Raw genomic sequence first — 20,756 nt, forward strand, 5'->3', positions numbered from 1 at the left:
AACTAATTTTACATTTTTCTGTCTTCCAGGACTCATAATCCAATGAAAGAATCTCTTCTAGTGGTTTAATTATCTCTTCTGCTCAACGACATATAGTTTTCAATTAATGTTTGAACATCTCCAGTAATGAGAAAATTCACTACCATACAAAGGGAGACTTAGTAAAAATAAATTTCTTCACATATTTAAATGGCCTTCTTGCATCTTCAGAAGGCAAAACTAATATCTACTTAGTCAATTGAGACAATGTTTTGAACGTAATACATTACTGAGTTGAAGAAGACATTGCATATAATTTCTAAAAAGGACTGGTAAGCTTTCTTTCAAATACAGAAATCTGTAGAAAACAATGAGAATGCAGCAAAATTGTACTTGGATGCTTTCTCAAAATTTTAACTATATTTTCCACATAGAATCATCTGGGAACTGAGTAAATCATGTAGAATTGCATTTTAGCCATAATATTAGTCATGAACTTACCAAGTAAGAAATTTTATTATTAATTAATGTGTTTTAAACCTGGGCACAATGTGCAATGAGAGTTGTGGACATTCATGCCACTACATTTTTTTTCCCTAAATGAATATTCAAACACCCAAAATAGAGAGACTTCTACAATGATTTCTGATACACTCATTTGTAAACATATACTGTGGAAAACCATACCTACCACTTCTACTATACCTACTCACACTCTAAAGGACACTGTTTGTTGATTTTTTATAATTTTGTATGTCTTTAGAATATTTCCCCTAAACTGATTTGCATTTAAAAGTCTATGCTCTTACATAATTTAATTATTTTATGAACTCAATACACAATTAGGGACAATTAATTTTTGTGTGTGGCTGGCTGGCTTGCCTGCCTGCCTTCCTTCCTTCCTTCCTTCCTTCCTTCCTTCCTCCGTCCTTTCTTTCTTTCTTTCTTTCTTTCTTTCTTTCTTTCATTCATTCATTTAAGATTATCTTCTTAAAAGACTTCAGTGCTTAAACACCATGGCAAGGTATATCCAAAGGCATTACTTCATCCTATCTCCTTCCTCTCCTTTTAGGTGAATATTTATAAAAATATTTGGTTAATCCTTCCAGTGTTTGTTATTTTTTAAGAAAAAGAAGTATGCACATATATTTGTATCTTTCCGTTTTCTTTTATTATTTAAAAAGGCCTCTTGTGAAACATTTTATTCATTTGACTTTCTTCATGTCAATGTGTAGATATGTATCCTTGCTTCTTTTTCCTGGCTGCACAGTATTTTTCCAGATGGCTGTAACATGCTTTATTCCTACTGGTAGGTGTTTGTATTGTTTCCAAATGCTAAAGACAAAACCATAGTGAGAAAATTATTTGAGTATTCTCTACAGTTTCTTTGAAGTAGATTTTGAAAAGTGGGATTGCTGAATCAATTGTTACAAACTATCACCAATTTTCCCTTCTTCTGAACTCTACTATTTTGCTGTCCTACTGGCAATGTATCAGAGGGCTTGATTGCTTGTCATTTTCCTATATCTTTGTTTAGATTGTCAAAATTTGGGGTGTTAGAAAATTCCAGAATAGTGAAATAATCTATACACATTTTGATTTATGTTTATTTTTATCTTTTCTTACCTGAACATTTTTCCCAGTCTTTTTCTGTTTTCCTTTCTGAATATTGTTTTTCTTTTCCTTGAGTCTTTAGAAGCTCTTAAGTTGTACAGAGATTAACGCTTTGATGTTATGTGTTTTAAATATACTTTACACGTGTAAAATTTGTATTATTTATAGTGTTTTGTGATAGAAAACATTCTGGTTTTACCTGTTTTAATTAATTTTTTGTTAGTTTTAAATTCTTAAATATGAATGTTTTTCTCAATCTATGTTTTCATATTTTTTTCTAGTAGTTGAATGGTTTCTTTTCATTAAGGGTTTATATCTTTTATATCTTGAGTATTTATCTTGTATACAATCATACAGTTTATTTTTCAAATGACTATTTAGATGTCACAGTGTCATTTAGTAAGTTTACCTTTCCCTAGTAAATTAATCCCCAGACTTATTTTATGCTAATTTTACTTATGTATTTGTTATTTTAAGGGTTGTTTCCATTATATTTGTCTATTTATTCATATATTAATACTCACTGCTTTATGTACGTAGATCTTTTAATACTTACTAATATATGATAAAATTTTCTCACTCTCACTTTTAGAAATTTTTCCAGTAAATACTTAAGGAATTTTCCATTTACAATTTAGAACTCACCCAACTAGTTCAAGGAAATAAAAATGACCTGTTGTTTTTTAATCAGATTACAATTATACATTAACTGAAAAGAATTTGACATAATTTAATGTTGAGTATGGCTGTTAAAAAAAGTCATACTATCTGTTAAGGACTATTTTGCGAATTTCAGATTTGGTTAACAATTTTGCTAATATATGTTTTGTATTTTCCTGTGTTTTAGTGTGCCTTTATTCATTAGTACTTATAATTTGTTAACAGTTGTATATTTAATTTGTAATATTTTAATTTTGACTTTTGCCTTAGTAAGTTCTGTTACAGTGTACAGTTCTTTGTTCATTGATTTCTCTGAGTTTTACACATGTATAAACATATTGCCTACAAAGAATCAAAAGTCTAAGTATTGTTTCCTTACTTTTTTTTGCTCTAATTTGCAATAAGTTTATATTATTTATAAAAGTGTATTTCCATTTTGGTATACTTAACTTTATTTAAAACAATAGTACCAATTGGGGATATGTTTGTCTGGTTCTGATTTCTATTGGAGTACTTCCAGGATTCTACCATTAAGTGAGATGTTGACTCTAAAGCTGAGGATCACATGTTTTACTCATTTTAAAGATAATTTATTAAGTCCCAATTAGTCAGTCAGGAATAGTTATAATTATCCATCAAATACAGTTAAGCATCATGGTGATCAGGATTTTTTTAATTTTTAAATATATTATTATGTTGAATTGATAAATATTAATAGTTTCCTAATATTAAACCATGTGTGTACTCACTGGGATGATCCTACTGGGTCATAACATAAGAATTTCAAATTTAAACTTGGATAGTATTTGCTTTTGCTTTATTTATGAATTGGAATACTCATATAAATTATAATATAATCTGTTGTATATGTTTGTGATCTTTTCATGTATTTGTGCCAATTTTACAATGTTTATAAAAATGAAGTTGGAGACTGGGCCAGGTAGTGCATGCCTGTAATTCCTAAAGCATGGGAAACTGAGACAGGGGAATCTCGAGTTCAAAGCAAGCCTCAGAGACTCAGTGAGACCCTATGCAACTCAGTGTGATCCTGTTTCTAAATAAAATACAAAATAGGGATGGGAATGTGGCTCAGTGTTTGAGTGCCTCTGAGTTCAATCCCTTGAAATTTTGGCAAAATTTCTGTGTGAAGTCATTTGGGTTTTTGGCATTTTGTGTTGGTGTTTGTGTGTCTACAGGCGTTCGGTGACACCTTATTTGTAAAATGTTTTACAAAATTGTTCTTTTCATATTTTTTTTAAAAAGGTTTGTTTTATTATGTGTTTACTATGACAACTCTTTATTCTCTTTTCTCTCCCACTGAAAAAAATAGGTTTACTAGTTGTCATATTTTCTTGTTTTACTTCTGAAACATGCTACTTTGGGATTTATAATTTCTATTTTTAAAAAACTCATTAACACATGCTTTATTTCTTTAGCAGTTGATTTTTATTTTACATAGTCTTGTTTTTGTCATATTTCCTTTAATTTTAGTTATGTAGTTCATAATTTATTTTCACAATGTATGTAATGTGTAGTTAAGGTTATGGATATTTCTCTGAGCACTGCCTTAGCTTAATCCTTTATATTCTGGTGTAATGATTTTCTTGAAAATTTATAATTGCACTTTCATTTATCCCATATTAAAATATTATATGGATTCTATCTACATAGAAATCTTATTTTTTATCAAATTTTAGTTTTATATTATGGTAGTTCGTGAATGATACTATACTTGCACTAAATTTTCTAATTTACAAAGAATTTATTTGTAATAAAGTTTACCATCATCTTGCACATGTTCTGTGTACTCTTGAAACTCATATTCTTGAACATCAATTTATGAAAATGAGCTTTTTTTACTTCAATATAACTACTTTAAAGTAAATTTTTGCCTCTACTATTAATATAATGTTCAATATTTACCTATAAGTTCTTAAGGACCAGGTTGTATAGAGTTCTTTTATCAGTTTTTGTTTGCTTATTGTTTTTTTTTTTAGCCACCTCAAGATAAGATAGGTGTATTAAAGTCTCAAATATTAGCAGTGCACATCTATTGTCCCTGTATTTTCTGCTCTATGAAAAGTGTTATTAAAGCAGTTTCTCAGGTCTCAAGGAAATGCACACTTAGAACTTTTCTTTTTCCTCATTTAATAATTTTTGGCCTGAATTCTATAAGATCTCAGGTCAGAATTATGAGCTTTGTTTCCTTTTTATTTAGATTTTCATTTTAATTTTAATCTTTCTGAGACACACTTCCTGCACTAGTGATAGAACTATGTTAGGAGTTCTTGGATCCACACAACCCTGTAGTATGTATTTGTTTTGAAATTATCTCAAAATGTGGCATAAGGGTGAATTATTCTCATATTCAATGGTCATACAATTTCCACACTATTTGGTCCTTTACTGGTAATGAATGATTGTTGGGGCTTTTTGTTTCTATAGCTTTTTATATATACATCCTTTCACACTCTGAAGCTCCCACCCCAAAACTGTTCATTGTGCACATGAACTAATGCTGTCACAGTTAGACTCACTTATTTCATATTCTTGACAATTTTTCTTTGACTATTCTATTTGGTGTGTTTGACTTCTAGTGTGCATGTTAGGGTCCGCATACAAAACTGGGAATGTAATTTTCATGAATGTTTGTTGACATCTTACTCTGATGTGGATTGACCTCATCTCTTATAGAGACACAGATGCTCTTAGAACTGGCTTTATCACCTGAGCTATGTCATTTTACAAGTGGTACCTTTTGTAAGATAGAGGGGAAATGTTAACTACTCAAATAGATGATCTTATTTGGCCTTTTATAAACTAGCTTGTCAATTTGTATATGGGCATTATGCCAGTGGAACAGATGGGCTCCCAAGAGAGAGAAGCAAGCTTGACAATTACATGCAAGATGAATATCCAATAGTATAAAGTCTAAGGATTATGAGTTCTTCTTATCTAACTTAAGTGACATGGGTATTTTTTGTTAACATTTGAACACTGAAAAATGTAGCTGAGTTGTAACATACTTTAAGTTTCACAATTGAGAATTCATTGCCAGTATCTACATTTTTCATGGAGTTTAGTGATTTCCATAGAGCTTATTAATGTACTATATTTTAATACATCATATGGAAGGAACTTCTGAATTCTTTCATATATTTTATAACTATATATATGAATAAATAGTTTCTGTACACTTTAAAGGTGCAATTGAAAACTTATGTTTCTTCATATTTCTGTTTTGATTGGTTGTTCAGTGGTAAAATATTTCTGGATTTATACAGTTCCACACAACTCGACCTGAGTTCATTTTGTAAAATCTTAATCTGCTGTTGAGCCATATGAAAGTTAGGTAAGTTTTACTACCTGAGGATTTCAGCAAAATCCAGAGAAATTATTCTGCAAATTTATATTTATACTTATGTACTTAGTGTGTATTTAAAACCTTTAACATCCCTGCCTCTTTTCTAGGTATTTGGAAATATTCATAATTTTTTTTTTAAATTACAAAAGTTTTTGCCTTCTAAGCATGCTCATTCATTTGCAGATAAATAAAATAGTGGTTTTATGTGGAAATGGAAATAATTTGAACTATTATTAATGCAGGAGAGGAGTCACTCACAATTTTTGTGGACAAGCGGAAGCTGAGCAAGCGATCGGAAGGAAGTGATACCAGCACCAACAGCTCTTCTGTCACCCTGGAGACCCTCCATCAACTTGCTGCTTCCTACTTCATTGACAGGGACAGCACTCTTCGGAGACTTCACCACATTCAAATTGCATCCACTGCCATAAAGGTATGAATGAGTTCATTCTAGCTTTGTCTTATTCCTTTTTCCCCCCATCTCCAAAATGCATTACTAAATGTTTGCTTAAATCGCTGTTTTAAACAATCACATTACAAAAATATATTTTGCTTTTCCTTTTGGTCCAAGTAATGTAATATATTTAAGATGAAATCATATGCACTTTGACATAATTTCCTCCTTCATTATTGAATCCTGATTTTTCATGCTCAAGAATAATTGAAATAAATATATTTGAATTTTCTAATCTTACCCTGAGGTACACAGACTCATTCACAAAGTATATTTGGAAACACATTTATTGTAATGATATCAATATTTTTTGTATTTTTATGGATTTTAATATTAAAAAGATGGGATTTATTAGGCCCAAAGTTGTCAATGGCAAAAAATAACATCAGGAAATCCTGGTTTGATGTTTTTGAGATACAGTCAAGAAATTAAGTACTTGGTTGTATATTTCTAAAAGTAAAATATATCTAAAACGAGTCACTAATGCCATGTGCTTACAAAACTCATTTGACTTTATCTATACGAAAGCTACATTTACTAAATGTGAAAAAGGGGAAAATAACTATAGATCTAATTTTGAAACAAACAAATATCAAAAAAAAGATGAGAGGCAGAAGGGAAGATAGAAGAAAGGGAAGATAGAGAGAAACAAAGAAGGGAATGTGTAGTCTCTCAAACTGGAACAATAAATTTTTAAATATAAAAAACATTTATCTGGAAGTTAGGTCAAATGTTATTTTTTGTAGCCAATAGTCATTGTTAAAACTAACTAAGCAAGACCCAGCACAGTGTGATCATAGACTAAGATAATAATGGCAAAATAGAATATAAGGAGCATTCCTAAGCTCTTCAAATCTAACATTTTATAGTTAATGCTAAAAGCAGACCTTAAATAGAACATTTTGGGTTTTTTTTAAAGTTAAAATTAATGTATGCATACTTTTCTCAGTTGGTTGAAAAGTTGCTTCAATATCTTCAAAAAGATACACTGAGATATAACTTTTGTCCTGGATATACTGGAAAAAGTGTTATGAAAACATCTTTAGCTTAAGGGTTACACAAACAATAATTCAAAGTTCTGACATGTGTGTCTTCAATATTACTAGTAGACAGGGCTGGGGAAAAGATTTCTGTGAGTGTAAATTACACAATATACTTAGTCTGCTTCTGACTCTAGGACTTTGTTGTACTGAGAAACCAAGTACATAAATAATATTTATGCTGTATAGATAAAAATATAACCAGCACAAATTTGGGTGTCTTAGTTAATTTAAAAATGTTGTAAGGTAGGATATTGTTAGAGATATTTAGCTTGAGGATGCTGAAAAGAAATAGACTTTCTCAGAAATCAATTTTAATGATATTAAAGTAACTTAAACTGTATTTTCTAATAGAAGAAAGCATTGTTGTAAGTGCAGTTTATTACATGGTTATTGATTTCTTTATTCAACACCAAGTAGAATTATAGAATAGAGTTTCTGTACTAATACAAAGCAAGAAATATCCATGCACATTTCGTGTCTAAACTTATGATTTGCAAAGGCACATTTTAAGGAGGCATGTCATTGCATAAAAGCATTGTTCTTAGACACTGGTGACACAACTGGTGGTAGGAATTCATAGAGTTGATGCTCTACCTTGTAGAAATGAGCCTCCTAAGGGAAGGGACTTTAATAGGAAGTGTATTATTAGGAGCAGCTCTGAAAAAAGACAAAGGAGTATCTTGGAATGGGAGTCAACAGCCTTACCTTGACAGGCACCAAAGAATGCCCTTTCTCTACTAATTGTGGAAATGAGATCCTAGGCATTCAGAGGAGGTATCTGAAGGTGTGTATTGAGTGCTGTGAATGGCAAGAAAGGAGGTGAGGTGGGCTTTAAATCAGGGGGAAGAAACAGAACAGAATGGGAATGATGTGGTGAGAAGTTCTTAACAGAGGTTCATATTTGTCTTTAATGGAGGAAAACAGGAAATGAGATGTGTACTAGCTGGCAACAACTTGGCTATGAATATAGGCATGAAAGTGCTCAGGTGGAAAAGGGTGAGGAAGTGGTAATGGGATGGACAAGAGGTCACTAGATCTCTATGGATTTAATTTAGGTGTGAAGGGAATTCCTTTCTGAGACAGTTGTAATCACCAGACAGAACAGTTGACTGATGATCCTCCAGGTCAGGTTTAGCTGCAATCTGAGTTAACCTGAAGCATCCTAGAGAAGACCTCTTGCTGGTGTGCTGTGTTAAAGGAGGAACAGAGTTGACTGGTGTGCTCCCACACTGCAGGTTTACACACCTCTTAATCTATGTGCACACTCATGTTTGTGTGTTTTTCTAGGGAGAATATGTTTCCTTTTCTTTAAGGAATAAATTAGCAAATACATTTCTACACAGATATATGATTTGCTATTTTAAAATTCTAACATTCCAAGTGATTCAATATAATTTAACAGGATATAAAGGACCAAGAAGGTGTGGAAGCAGGGGCTATGCTGAATCCAAGGGCATCCCACTAAGAAAATTCTTCACAGTCAAATAAATAATACAATGCAAAGTACCTAAGCAGTGTCTCTGAAACCTAGAACTGAATTCCATTATGTAATCCCTAAAGGCTCAATTCATTGCCTTTATATTTTAAAGAATCAATCTAAGTGTAGCAAGATCCACAGTTTCTTTCATTTGGTGATTTAATTTGCATTATTTACTGCCATGTAGTGGACATTTAATTTCTTGAATAAATGTGAATGATTTTGTCGCTTGATTCACAGAATTCAAGAGACCAAGTATTGCTAAAAAATAGAGTCAAATATAATTGTTTCCAGACAACAGCAAAAATATAATCTAATCTGCAAAATCATGCAAGCTTTTATCATGTGCATTCTTGCAAAATGTAAAAGAGTTGGGCAATTAGTGTTAACTATGAGCAAGTTTCTAAGAAATGGAATAGAGCACTTTGTTGTCTTTATTGCTCATAATTATGAAAGTAGATGTGAATCAGGCTCAATAACACATCTGTAAATTAGAAAACAGAGGCTCAAATACCCATGTAACTTAATTAATTGTCACACTAGGGCAATTATTGACATATATTTATAATATTATTTCTCAATATTATTTATAGTCTAGTAGCATGTCAAATATAATTTATAGAATTGAATATTATTTCTAGAAGATTCAATTCAATGGATTCAGGTTATCTAAATACATCTTACTAATTTATAGTTTATCTTGAGATAGCCTAATAAACTTTTATATAATTGACAATAATGAGAAAATTAAAATATATTTTATATGGGGGAAAATTGAATATGTCACCTGACTTCAAGTATAGCATAAGCATTTTTAAAAAGTGTTTCCACAATGCATTATGTTTTAAAAATTCTGCAATGAGTAAAATTAAATTATTTTAACTCTTTAAAAAGTTTTAAAATAGCAATTTTTATTTTTCTAAAATAATTACTGATAACATTCATTGTGCTGCCAGTTTTTTTTAACATAAGAAAAAAATCAGATTTTTTTAAATAACACTATTTAGAAAATTTTGATAAAAATATCTAGGAAAAAGTAGAAACAATACTAAAATTAACTTTGTAAGACAATACTCTAGTTTAAGAAAATACATTTTCAAATAATATATACACACACAATGTGACATTTTGATATATGTTGTGAAATGGGTACTACAGCTAAGCAAATTAACATATCCATAATCTCATTATTGCACATAGTTTTACAAGTAGGGAAAGCCCCTAAATCTATTGTTTTTGCAAATTTCATTGGTACTTCACAATATTATTAACTAGAGTCTTCATGGTGTTTATTATAGCTGTACTTTTTCATCTTTCATAGCTGCAAATTTATACTTTTTTGAACCACACCTTTCTTTCCCCCAAACCAAATGTCCCTCTATTCTGTTTGTCTGTATCAACTTTTTTTAAAGATTATATATGAGAGAGAACATGCAGTATATTTCTTTTTTGTCTGGCATATTTCACTAAGAATAAAGTCTCTAGATTCATCAATGTTGTCACATAGACAGGGTTTTCTTCTTTTTTCAAAGCTGAGTAATATTCCATTGTAGACACATCCACCCATGTATGTGCAATGTATATGTATATATGACAATTTCTTTATGTATTTATCCACGAACAAGATAGTTATGTTGTATCCTTACCTTAGCTATTATGAGTAGTGCTGTAATAAACATGGGAGCACAGATATTTCTGTAATATTCTGATTTTATTCTTTTGGTTATGTACCCAGAAACAAAATTGCTGAATCAGATGATAGTTCTATATTTAATTTGTTGAAAAGTCTCCATAATCTTCCATGATGGATATACCAGTTTATAATCCCCCTAATTGTATATAACATTGCTTTTCTCAACAACCTAGTCAATACCTGTTATCTCTTGATTTTTTTTAAATAGAAAATGCCCTTAGGACTTTAAAAAATAATTTAACTCTAATATAAATTTAAGTATCCAATTATTTTGCAGAATAAATAAGACTTAACAAACTGGAAACCTTTGATAAATTTGACTGAAAGTTTTTCTAACTTTTTTATATACACATGCTTACCTGTTTCCATGTCTTGGAAAGAAAGGGATATTATTTCTCTACAATTAATGCATGTAAATATAGTGTCATTATTAAATTCTTAAAAATACTGCTTTGCATTTTTAGGTATTTGTTCTTTAATCCCTTCTTTGATTTTTTTTCACAGTTCTAAATTCTAGAGAGGAAAAGCAGAATCTATCTTTTATTTGTGTTTTGTTTCTAATCAAAGTGGTTTAAATATAATAGCTATGAAATGGTAGCTTCTTTGCTCTTTGCAATAAATCATAGGTAGAGAAATCATGGGAAAAGATAAAAACTGGATGATATAATTTCTGGTGTTTTTCGCATCAGGCGTTATTGCACTCAGTTTCTTCCAGCTCTGTTCTAATTAAACCTGTTGTCTCCTTGGAAGGAAACTATATACTCATTGAGGCCATCACATATCTCAGTTATCAAACTATCAAAGATCAAAGCATTATTTCTGATGTTTTCTATGTTGTAATTGGGTGATAATTATATTTTTTCCATTTCCAGAGAATATTTGAAGTTTCTTAAAATATAAAATTAAGGCAAATAATTGACACTAAAGCAAAAACCTCTCTGAATAGACATATCTCCTTCTATGCAAGGATAAGCTAACACATAGGATTCACTCTTCTATCTCACAATTGAAAGATATATAGGTTTTCATAATAAAAATGTATTTATAAAATAAAATTCATGTTATTTTGGGTCCAGAGTCCAGAGCTAAGCGTGGCCTAACTACTTCCTCCAATCAGTGCCACCAGAGCTGTTTCCACTTTGGTCCCAACTTGGGAAGGATTCATTTTCATATTTGTGTTGTTAATAGCATTGATTTCCCTGCAGGTTTCCACACTGAGGGGCTTAATTTCCTGAGGACTGTTGGTGGGAAGTAACCTTTAATTTTTTGCCAACTGGCCGTCTCCATAATTTATACCAGTTAGTTTCTTTCTTCAATTTCATCAAAGAGTCTATTATCAAGATATTATATGTTATCAACACATACACATAATCACATACATCAATCACTTTTCTGTTGCTCACATACTGTTGCTAAAACAAGCCTAAGATCTCAGTGACAATGGGAGAGAATGATATGGGATGTGCATCCTATGAGGAATGCATTATGGGACCAACTTAGAAGCCATATGCTAAAGATAAAATAAAGAAGACTTTAAAACCACTAAAAACTCTCAAAAAACACTAAAAAAGTGGACAAACAACCCCAAGCATGAGAAAAATTTATCAAGTTACAGCATGGCATATTGTAGTCAAATAAAGCCAAACCAATATGAGGGGAAATAAGTTAATTTTAATTAGCTATCACAAATTTTCCTGTTTGGAGTTCATTGTATAGTCTAAATGCTTCAAAAATAAAAGAAAATATATTCAAATGTGCACAAAAACTATAAAAATTTCAACACCAAATGCCAGGCATTTGCAGGTAAATGGGTGGAGTTTGAGAAGATAATGCTAAGTGAAGTTAGTCAATCCCAAATAACCAAATGCTGAATGTTTTCTTTGATGTAAGGAAGCTGATTCATACTGGGATAGGGAGAGAGAGCATGGGAGGAATAGACAAACTCTAGATAGGGCAGAGGGGTAGGAGGGGAAGGGAGGAGGCATGCGGTTATAAATGACATTGTACATGATGATCATTATTATCCAAAGTGCATGTATGAAGACACGAATTGGTGTGAATATACTTTGTATACAACTGGAGATATAAAAAATTGTGCTCTATATGTGTAATAAGAATTGTAATGCATTCCATTGTCATATGTAAATTTAAAATAAATAAATAAATAGAATTTCAACAGCAAGCCTGAAGTAAGAAAAAAGCAGGAGAGGTTTACGCTTTCTTTGTTTCCCTAAGAAGAAAACTGATACTAGGTCTGTATAAGGAAATAAAGAAAACTGGGAAGTATACCTACATAGATAATTGTATTGTTATCATGAGTAATTCAGACTCTTTAAAAGAGAATCAACTCTTTAAACAAAACCAATCAATGTATAATAAGATTTATAACACATGTAGAAAGAAGAAAACAATATTCCAAATGTAGCATGAAGACTTAGAGGAGGAACTGGAGGAATACATTGGTAGGGTCTCATATTATCAATGAGATGGTATAATATCATTTGAAAGTGGGCTCATGAGAATGAATACCATCAATCTTAACCAACCAGTAAAATACCAAAGTTATAATTAATAAGACAAAAGGGTGGTGATAGAATTATATTTTAAAAATGCAAGACAAAACAAGATAATTGGAAAAGAAGAGCAAATGAGAAAAATGTAAAATAAATGTCAAGTACATGGAACCAAATCTTACCATATCAATATTCACATGAAATACAAATAGTGTAAATGTCCCATTAAAAGACACAGATTGCTACACTGGATTAAAAATATTAGAAAGTTCATACTTAATCTTGCCTAAAAGGGAATCTCTTGAAATATAAAAAAGAAGTTAAGAGTAAATGGATGGGAGTAGATATATTATACTGACACAGATGACCATTTCACATAAGGAAACTAGATTTCAGAAAAGATTACTACCCAGGTAAAGTTGCTTCATAAAGGTAAACTAGTCAATCCACAGGGAATCGTAGTCCTAAATATTTATGCTATCAATAGGAGAACTTCAGCACATATGAAGCTTCCAGCTCTACTGCGGAGAGCAAAAAAGTAACAAGATTGAAAGAAATGTTATTAATAACAGATGTTTTAACAGTATTCTCTTAATTATTGCCAAACCAAAAGACAAAAAATCAGCAAGAATATAATAGAATTAAACAACAGTTTCATTCAAATCACATAAAACAAATATAAGTACCAGAAAGGTATACAGAGACATCATCAAATATTTAAAAACTAAATAATACACTTCTAAAATGTCCATAGATCACACAGAAAATCAAAAGGAGTATGAAATGTCATGAAATCATGAAATACAACATAAATAAAAATCTTTCTAATGTTTCCTAAACAGTATATAATGGGAAATTTGTAGCAAACAATATTTATATTAGGAAAAAGTAAGAAAAGGAAAGGATGATCCAATTAAAAATCTAAAACAAGCAAGCAAAAAAAATCAAAATGGAATCAATGATATTTTTGATGGTATCCATGGTCAATCTACTGCTGAGCTATATTACCTACCCTTTTTCTTCTTATTAATTTTGTTTTGAGACAAATTCTCACTGAATTACCCAGGTGGCCTCAAACTTGTCATCCTCCTGCCTCAGACTCCTGAGTAGCTGGGATAATAGCTTGGAAATTGACAATTTAGATAACAAAAACCATAGGGAAAAACATCAAAGAAACAAAAGACTTTTTTTAAAAAAAAATAAATAAAATTGTTAAATATCTAGCCAGAATTATCAGGAAACAAAATAGGGAAGAGACAAATTACCAAAATAAGAAATGAGAGAGATGACATTACTATGAATGACAAAAACATGTAAATATTAATGAGACATACTATGAACAAATTTGTGCTGTTGATTTGAGATCTAGTGGACACAGTCCTTGAAAGACCCAAATTTCATAAGCTCATTCAAGACTGAATAACCTGAATTACCATATATTTATTAGACAAATTGATGTTTAGTTAAATACATTTCCTGCAGAGAAAACTTCTTGCCCAGATGGCTTCACTGTTGATTTATAACAAATATTTTAAGGCAGAAATAATATTAATCTACACAAATTCTTCTAAAATGTTCAAGGGAGATGAATGCTACCTGTTTATTTTAATCCAGCATTATATCGATACCAAAATAAGACAAAGATATTACAAGAAATAGAACTACAAATATTGCCTATTAATATGAATACAAAGATTCTAAGCAAGATTAAAGCAATTTGAACTCAACAGTACATCCAAATAATTACACATTATTATTTGGGATTTATTCCAAAAGTACAGTTGGAATAACATTAAAAATCAAATAGTATAAATTAACACATCAATAAACTAAAGATAGCATAGATAGATGATACAGAGTTAAATATATACAGAGATGACAAGTAGAACATTTTCAAGAGACATAAAAACTTTGAACAAAGACTGAGATGTGTTTCTTATTTAAATAAATGAAAACAAGGGAGATAAAGTAAAATTTTCAACCTGAAAATGGACTTTTATATAAAACCTTGCAGCTACCATCACACTTACTGATGAAAGGTGAATGTTTTTATTCTAAGCTCAGGAATAAGACAAGGATATCTACTACTCCTGCTTTTATTAAACATTATTCTTAAGATTTAGCTAGTGCACTCAGGCATGAAAAGAACCAAATCATTCAGATTTCATAAAATAAGTAAAACTGTCTATTCACAGATGACACAAGTGGCTCTGTTGAAAATCCAATGGAGTTTTTAAAAGGTAGAAAAGCTAAAAAAAGAAATTTGCTGAGGTTGCAAAGTACAATATAATCTGAAATTGAAATTAAAGTTGATTCTCTTTTTATAGCATCAAAACTATTAATATTAAATCATAAGTGATAAATGTGACAAAATATTTCACTGAAAACCATACAAATATTCAATTAAATCTAGTTCATTATTTTCAGTATTTCCATTATTGTATTTTACATGCATGTATCCATGTTTTTATAACATTCTTATTGTATCTTGTAAGTACCAAATCATCTATCAGTATATAGTATACATGTCCAGCATCTATCATCTATCTGTAGTAGCCCATCCTTCTTGTCCTGCCCCTTTCTATCATACTTTTATCTTCTGATCACCATTTTCCTGATGATAACAGTTAATCATGATTAAGGCCATTGTTTTGTTTTGTTTTTTTCCCTTGATAGTAAGACTTCACTGTCTCTGTTTCTTTTTGAAGCTTCTTTTGCTTTGGGTTTTCAAAAGTTTTACTTTCACATGCTTTGGTGTGGTCTTCTTTTTATTTATCTTTTCTAAAATTCTTCCACCTGGTGGTTAATAACTTATATCACTTTTGAACTATCCTGGAATATTATATTTTCTCCTCTACATTATTCTTCCTCTTCTCTGGAACTGTTAGGCTATTTTACAGGGTGCTTTAAAATCTTGGACTGTTTCACATTGGTGTTCTTTTTTCTCCTGTTTTTTTTCAATTTCATTAATTACTCATGATTTGTCTTTTAAATTATTCATTCTCTTTTCTTATCAGTCCAGTGCAATTCAAAACCAATCAAATAAATTCTAATCTCTTATTTTTATCTGAATCTGCTTCTATTGATTGCTTTTGTCTTATACATTAAGTTTGCATTCTTTTTGTCTTTTCACATTTTCTTGTTATGTGTAAAATAAAAGAAAGTCAAAACAAATCCAAAAAAAATCAGAAAATATTGAAATGAATAATGTTTACTCTGAAAATGTCAGGGCTTCAATGTGTCTGACTTACTTTATCAATATAAGGCTTTAAAGGTTTTGTAATTAGCACTCATAGTTTTCTTTCAACAAGACTCAGGATCTGGCCAGCAGTGAAATTCAAGAGGTGGCCACCTGTTTTACAACACAATTGCCAACTCTGAACCACAGAGAATCCATTTCTGTTTTGTAGTTTGGCAACCAGTCTCTGAGGTTGTGGGAAATTAGCTTTGCTTTACAGTAGTCCTAAATATTTATGCTCTCAATAGGAGAACTTCAACACATATGAACTCTCAGCTCTACTGCTGAAAGCAAAAAGTAACAAGATCGAAAGAAATGTTATTAATAACAGACGTTTTAACAGTCTTCTATTAATCATTGCCAAACCAAAAGACAAAATATCAGCAAGAATGTAATAGACTTAAACAACAGTCTCATTCAAACCACATAAAACAAATATTTGTACCAAAAGTTACCTCCTTTGCTTTTATGGTACTCCTTGCCACCTTGCCACACTGTCTTAGGATTTGAAATGTCAAAGGTCAATGCTGTGTACTTGGTGAAAGCCTAGGATACTTAGTCATCTTTTTCAGCTTTTTGTTCTTTTTTTTAACTATTCTGTGTCCTGTACTGATGAAGGCCAAAAGTACCTTATACAGTTTTTCAGCTCATTTGTCTGTCCTAAACTTTCTATTGCCATAGGACTTGTCCATGGATAAGACTCCTGTGCTTTAGAGAATATTTCTCTCAGGTCTTCTGCTTTGTACATAGCTGCTCATATACTTGTTGACATGAGTCCAGCGAAAGGTAATGGATGCCCACTTTGTGGGTAGGGGTAGGGGCATGCTCACCTTGGGGATGCCTAGTATTTTAATATACCATATCAATTAAAAAATGGCCATTACATTTTATTTCAAGGTCTCCTTTACCTTACCATGGGCAGATTCATACTCCTTCCTCTCTGTTTGCAATGAAAGCCCTTTGTCCATTCCTTCCCATGAAGTCTTCCATCATTTTCTGGATTATAGTTTATTTGCAATGTCCTTTATTCTCCTTTACTAAAAAAAAAAAAAAAAGAAAGAAGAAAAAAAAAGAAAACAACAAACAAAACCTTTGCATTTGAATTTATCTGACTTATTTTCTTTGTTAGGATGAAAGTAATAGCCTGTTGTGATTTTTAAATTTTATTTTCTTTTTACATCCCATTCAGAATTGAAAGTCCTTGTTTTTAGCCTCTGATATTTCATTGCTAATACCCTGCTCTATACCATAATAGTTATGTGCTTTTTCAAGACAGTATATTAGCTTCTTTTCCCATATGAGGTCATGGATACTTCCTGGAGGTAGTAAGAATTCAAGAATTTTATTTATGCTCCTCTGTATTTCTATCACCATTCTCTATTGTCATGCAAGGACTCCAGAATTGTGCATTACCCCACCCTGCAAGAGACTTTAGAAACATTTCAGAAGTTCTATTTCAAGGCCTGATTCAATCTCAACAGGCTTCAAAACCGTTTTCTCCATATAAAACTTAAATAACTAGCACCCTCCCTTAGGCAAAATATGCTTCTATTAGTGTAACCTGAACAAAAATAGACAAAATTACACATTCTCTAATGGATCCAGTCAAGTTTCATCACAGAAGGGGCAGAAGTGAACATTCATAATCCCTTCCTTCAAGGTTCTTTATCAGGTGTCCTTTTGTTTTTGATGGAATGCATTGGACTTGGAGGAAGTTGGGCTAAGAGAGCATCAGCAGGACAATGCCCATAAAATTACTCTCAAAGAAACGTTAGGCAAAAGAAAAGATAGTTTCCTCTCTAATGACACTCAGGGCAGCTTTCTTAGATTGAGTGTAGTCAGTGCCTCAAGCTTTTGAAGTTAACTATCTATTATGAAAATGTTCTTATTCGGATAGTGTTACTGTTTGTTTGACTTGTTAGTACATCATTTTCTCCATAAAAAGCAATTAGATGTTGAGCAGAAGACTCAATGATGATCAGGATCACCTACTTTTTAAACAGGAAAATAAAGCTATTTGTTTCACTTTATTTTGTTTCAGTCTAAGAATCTGGATTAGGTCACTAAATTCATGTAGATTTTTTTTTTTTTTTTTTTTTTTTTTTTTTTTTTTTTTGGCATTTAACCTTCATTTAGAAAAGAGAGGCAGGACTCAGTAGCCTTGTGTCAGAGGTCTTATATTTCTACTAGAACTCTGGGTGGTTTATTAGAAACAGTGATCTGGAAAAAAGACTCTCACAGGAAATCCTTTAAGTCAATAAACTCTTGAACTCTATTTCTCCCCACATATAAATTAAACTTATGGTTTCTAAAGTAATATCAAAGGAGCAAATGTCAAGTAATAAAACTAGTAAAGGGTCTGACTGTTTTACTAAGCCCATATGCCTGTCTCACATTATGCTTACATTGATCACTCTGGAAGACAAAAACAGAAAATAAAAGCTGGCCTACAGACCTCCCAGAGAATCTAGATTATTTGACTTCCCTTCATGCTCTTTGTTATATCCTCATTCTGCACCATGTGCCCAGCTGTCTGTGTGTATACACATTTGTAATGCATGGGTATTTTTCCATGTGACTGTATATTTTGGCATTATTATATGTATTAAGAAAGCTCTGAATTTTAACTGATACTTCACCAAATTCCTCGATAAGAGATTCCCCACCCCAATCAAGCTGATTTGATCTACGGAATTCAAACTGCCCAAAAATATTGATGTAAAAACCCATGTGTAGTTGGGCACAATCTTTAATCTCATTCAGGAAGCTAATGCAGGTGGGACTGTGAGTTTCAAGCCAACTGTGGCAACTTTGCAAGGCCCTGTTTCAAAATAAAAAATGAAAAGGGCTGAAGATGTAGCTCAGTGTTAAAGTAGTCCTGGGTTCAATCTAGTACTAAGAAAGAAAAAAAAAAGTGTAAAAATGCATATCCTAAATGTTTTAAATACATATTAAAAACAAAATATAAACAAAAATATAAATTTTCATAAGCGTGGATCAAATATTTTGTTGGTTACTCAAAAAGCACTGACAATGTTTCAAACATTTTTGTTTTAAAAGAGAATGTAAATGACCTTACAAATAGGGTCACATTGAGAAAACAGAAGCTCTATATTCCTTGAGCTTCTTTTTAATTTAGTCTATTACAGTAAAATGATACAAGAACATTATAATACTTATGGCATGATCTTATGTAAATTGTCATTTAATGATCATTTTGAAAATATCAGCTTTATTTAGATAAGTTGTCTTACAATTCACTTATTTAAAATGTCCATTTCAGTGGTCTTTAGTATGTTTTTACAACCATAACACAGTAACCTTTAGAACATTTTCATCACTTTACAAAGAAACCAAGAAAGTTGATCTTGATCCTCTTATCTACCACCCACAGATGCCTAGCCCTAAGTACTGTTAATCTATCTTCTGTCTCAATAGATTTTCTTACTCTAAATGTTCATAAGAATGATATCATAAGAATCATATCATACAGGACTATCATGACTGCCCTCTTTCACTTGGCATAATATTTCTTAGGTTCTTCCAATTTGTATATAAATCAGGTACTCTTTGTTTTCCATTTTATGAATGAAGAAAATTCCATTGTATGGGTATACTCACATGGATTTTCCATTCATCTATTAATAGACACTTAAGTTATTTCTATTATTTGGCAATATGCGTTATGTAACAATAAACATTTGTGAAAGTTTTTTTGTGTGGACAAATGTTTCTCCCAAGTTATATACTAGAGAGTTGAAATTATGAGTCAGGTGATTGATCTGTTTTTAATATTTTGAGGAACTGAGGGATTGCTTCCAAAGTACCTGCCTATTTTGCATTTCCACCCCAATATCTGAAGATTACAATGTCACCATTGCCTTTTCTATGACTATTAGTACCTGACTTGCTTCCTTCTGGTCATATGGATGGCTGTAAAGTGACATTGATTTGCATTTTCTGCAAAAGTAATGATGTTGGGCATCTTTTCATGTGTTTACTGGTCATTTGTGTATCTTCCTTAGAAAATGCCTTTTAAGATCTGCTAATTTCTTAATTTTTATGGTTGAGACCTCTATATATTCTAGATTTGATTACCTTACCAGATATATAAATTTGCAAACATTTTTCTCACATTCTGTGAGTTGCCATTCAATGTCTTGATTATGTTCTTTAAAGGACATTTATTTTTTTTAATTATTGGGTTTACAAGATCTTGAAAATCTACCCTAATATTTTCTTCAAACAGTTGTATAGTTATAATTTTCACATTTAGATCTTTGATTCACTTTGAGTTAATTTGTATATGTTGTGGTAGAAAAGGGTCCAACTTTGTTCTTTGGGATTTGACTGATCAGTCTTCCTAGTGTAATTATTTGAAAAGACTTGTTTCTATTGAATGATATGACATCCTTGTCAAAATTAGGTGATTATAGATTTATAAGTTTAATTCTGGACTTTAAATTTTATTCCATTGACCTATAAGTATGTTCTTATTTTAATACTAGTTTCTTAATAGCCTTTATTTTGTGGTTAAATTCTAAAGTGAGGAAGTATGAGTCCTTCTTTATCAGGATTGATTTAGTTTTTTGGAACACCTTACAATTCCTATGAAGTAAGCTTGTCAATTTCCACTAAGGTATAATCTGAGATTATGATAAGGATTTCAATCATGAATTAATATGGGGATTATTGCCACTGTAACATGTTAAACCTTTCAA

At 31.1% G+C, this 20,756-nt stretch overlaps 1 protein-coding gene across 2 annotated transcripts in view; it reads left to right on the forward strand.

The window, feature by feature from the left end:
- The window catches only part of Brinp3 (BMP/retinoic acid inducible neural specific 3), a 348,321-nt gene that overhangs the window by 171,154 nt on the left and 156,411 nt on the right, over positions 1-20,756 (forward strand). For both annotated transcript variants that reach the window (XM_076832173.1, XM_076832175.1), the window contains one exon: positions 5,860-6,050. In XM_076832173.1, the coding sequence (XP_076688288.1) occupies positions 5,860-6,050 (191 nt within the window). The remainder of the gene's footprint in view (positions 1-5,859; positions 6,051-20,756) is intronic.

The sequence above is a fragment of the Callospermophilus lateralis genome, chromosome 13 (genome assembly GCF_048772815.1).
Source record: "Callospermophilus lateralis isolate mCalLat2 chromosome 13, mCalLat2.hap1, whole genome shotgun sequence".
Taxonomy (NCBI): domain Eukaryota; kingdom Metazoa; phylum Chordata; class Mammalia; order Rodentia; family Sciuridae; genus Callospermophilus; species Callospermophilus lateralis.